Source organism: Cupressus sempervirens, chromosome 5 (genome assembly GCF_028749045.1).
Source record: "Cupressus sempervirens isolate cs-2001-9-10 chromosome 5, ASM2874904v1, whole genome shotgun sequence".
Lineage (NCBI taxonomy): Eukaryota > Viridiplantae > Streptophyta > Pinopsida > Cupressales > Cupressaceae > Cupressus > Cupressus sempervirens.
Window position 1 is genome coordinate 99,864,463 of NC_143122.1, and position 2,070 is coordinate 99,866,532.

At 32.1% G+C, this 2,070-nt stretch overlaps 1 protein-coding gene across 1 annotated transcript in view; it reads left to right on the forward strand.

Moving 5' to 3' along the window:
• The window catches only part of LOC149554754 (CASP-like protein 4B4), a 1,680-nt gene extending 76 nt beyond the window's left edge, over positions 1-1,604 (forward strand). The window contains exons 1-3 of the mRNA XM_089829004.1: positions 1-133; positions 1,180-1,315; positions 1,410-1,604. The exon at positions 1-133 is cut by the window's left edge and continues 76 nt beyond it. Coding sequence (XP_089685130.1) covers positions 1-133; positions 1,180-1,315; positions 1,410-1,604 — 464 coding nt within the window. The remainder of the gene's footprint in view (positions 134-1,179; positions 1,316-1,409) is intronic.
• The last annotated feature ends 466 nt before the right edge of the window (positions 1,605-2,070 follow it).

Sequence of the window (2,070 nt, forward strand, 5' to 3'; positions counted from 1 at the left end):
GAGAGCGAAGACAACTTCTCAGTTTCATGCTTCGATGCGCAGCGCTTCTTTTCTCCTTCCTCTCCTTTGTCATCATGGCCTCTAATAATGAAGGCAAACCAGGCTTGAGATTTTCTGATTACGAAGAATACAGGTGCATTAGGTTTTGTTCTAATACTTTATTTTTCTAGGAGATATTTTTCATATCTATGTTAAATTGTGATATAGTTCTGATTAAGTAAAGTAGGAATATCAAAATAACATTAAGTTTTTAGATAGTAGAAATAAGGTCAGCAGAAGTGACACGTATTAGACAATACCCAGACCAGAACAAAGGAGCTACAACCAAGCAAAAACTATTACTTAAAACAACTAAACAGGTTGAGACCATAGTAAAAACCAGCCACCTGCACCGAGAAAGGCCCAAACAACTGGACCAAGCCATTAAATTGTGATATAGTTATTTCAATAAAAGTAGGAGAGTTTTTTCATATCTAATATAGTTATCAAATTTAACAAAGTGAGTTTGATCATTGAGGAAATTTCATAGTTAAGTGTGTTCCAGCATAAAATAGTATTGAGAATGTGTACAAACATCTCCTAGATGCAATGAGCACTAAATTTTCCACTCATTCTTACGAGAGAACCCACTGCCAATTGTTCCATCGATTCTCATAATATAAAAAATTGTATAAATTACTACTCACCAAATATAAGTCAATAAATATAACTAAAAAAACTACACAATTAAATCATGATAAATGATGATAGTAATATTACAACTCTTTCTTGTTTTTCTTTGTTTTGTGAAGTCAAAAATAAATGAGATTTACTTGTTAGAATTTAATCGCTGGATTGTAAGTAGAATGAGTTGGACTATGGAGGAAATTCTGTAGTCAAGCAAGCTCCAGCTAACGTAGTATTAGGATTGACAACCTCTCAAATGTCTATAAACATTTCCTAGATGCAATGAGTCTAAGTGTTCTATTCATTCTAATTAGAAAACTCATTGCTAATTATTCTATCCATCCTCATAATAAATTTTTTTATATGAACCACTATTCATAAAACATAAATAAAACTTGATTCAGCTAAATCTAAATCAAGATAAATAATGATAGTTATATCACAACTCTTTCTTTCTTTTATTTCATTGTGTGAACCCTAAATAAATGAGATTTTGTTATGTTTCTGTAACAGATATAGCCTGGGCATTGCTGTGATTGGGTTTCTATACTTGGCGGTCCAGGTGGGAAAAGGAATTTATGATCTATTTTTTGGACGAAAGCTATTTTCAAACATCATTTTCCTTTACATCGATTTCATCGGCGACCAGGTGAACATTTGCCCCAATCTTAAGCATAGAATAGCTGTGTTATGTTGTTTTTAGGTGAACAAATATTGATGAATTGGAAGAATGGGATTTGCAGTTACAGGCGTATTTAGTAATGTCTTCTTCTTCCTCGGCGGCGTCGTTAACGAATAGATTGCGTGATGGAGGGGACACGAGATTTACGGATATGGCTGCGGCGTCTGTTAGTATGGGTTTCTTCGCCTTTGCAGTTCTTGCTGCTGCTGCTATTCTATCGGGGATTACTTTATCCCAACAGATTCAATGGTCATAAATCCATTTATTTGTATTTTCCTTCCATTGGCACTTTTAACAATTGAAATTCTGGCTCTAATGTGCTCTTCTTAAGGGATATTTATGCTTCATAATATTTTCTTCTTTTACAAGAAAAAAAGAGTTAAATAGTCAAACTTTTGTAATTGCGTCTTTCATAATTTTGCAAATTTAAGGTCATATGTTATTTGGAAAAGTTTTATACAAGCAATGTTAGAAGAGAAATGGAAATATAAATGGTCATTTCTTTCGTGTCAACATCATTAAACTGAATTCACTTCATTTCTTTATATGTTGGATTATTCTTTTGGGAGCATTGTAAACAATAAGAAATGACTTTTTTTTGGTTTGAATTTAAAAAGACGAATAATTTTAAAAAAATAATGTAAACGAAGAAAAATAAAAACATAATGTAAATGAAGAAAGATTAAAACATTAAGAGAGAGCCAGTCTCTAAGAAAGAACAA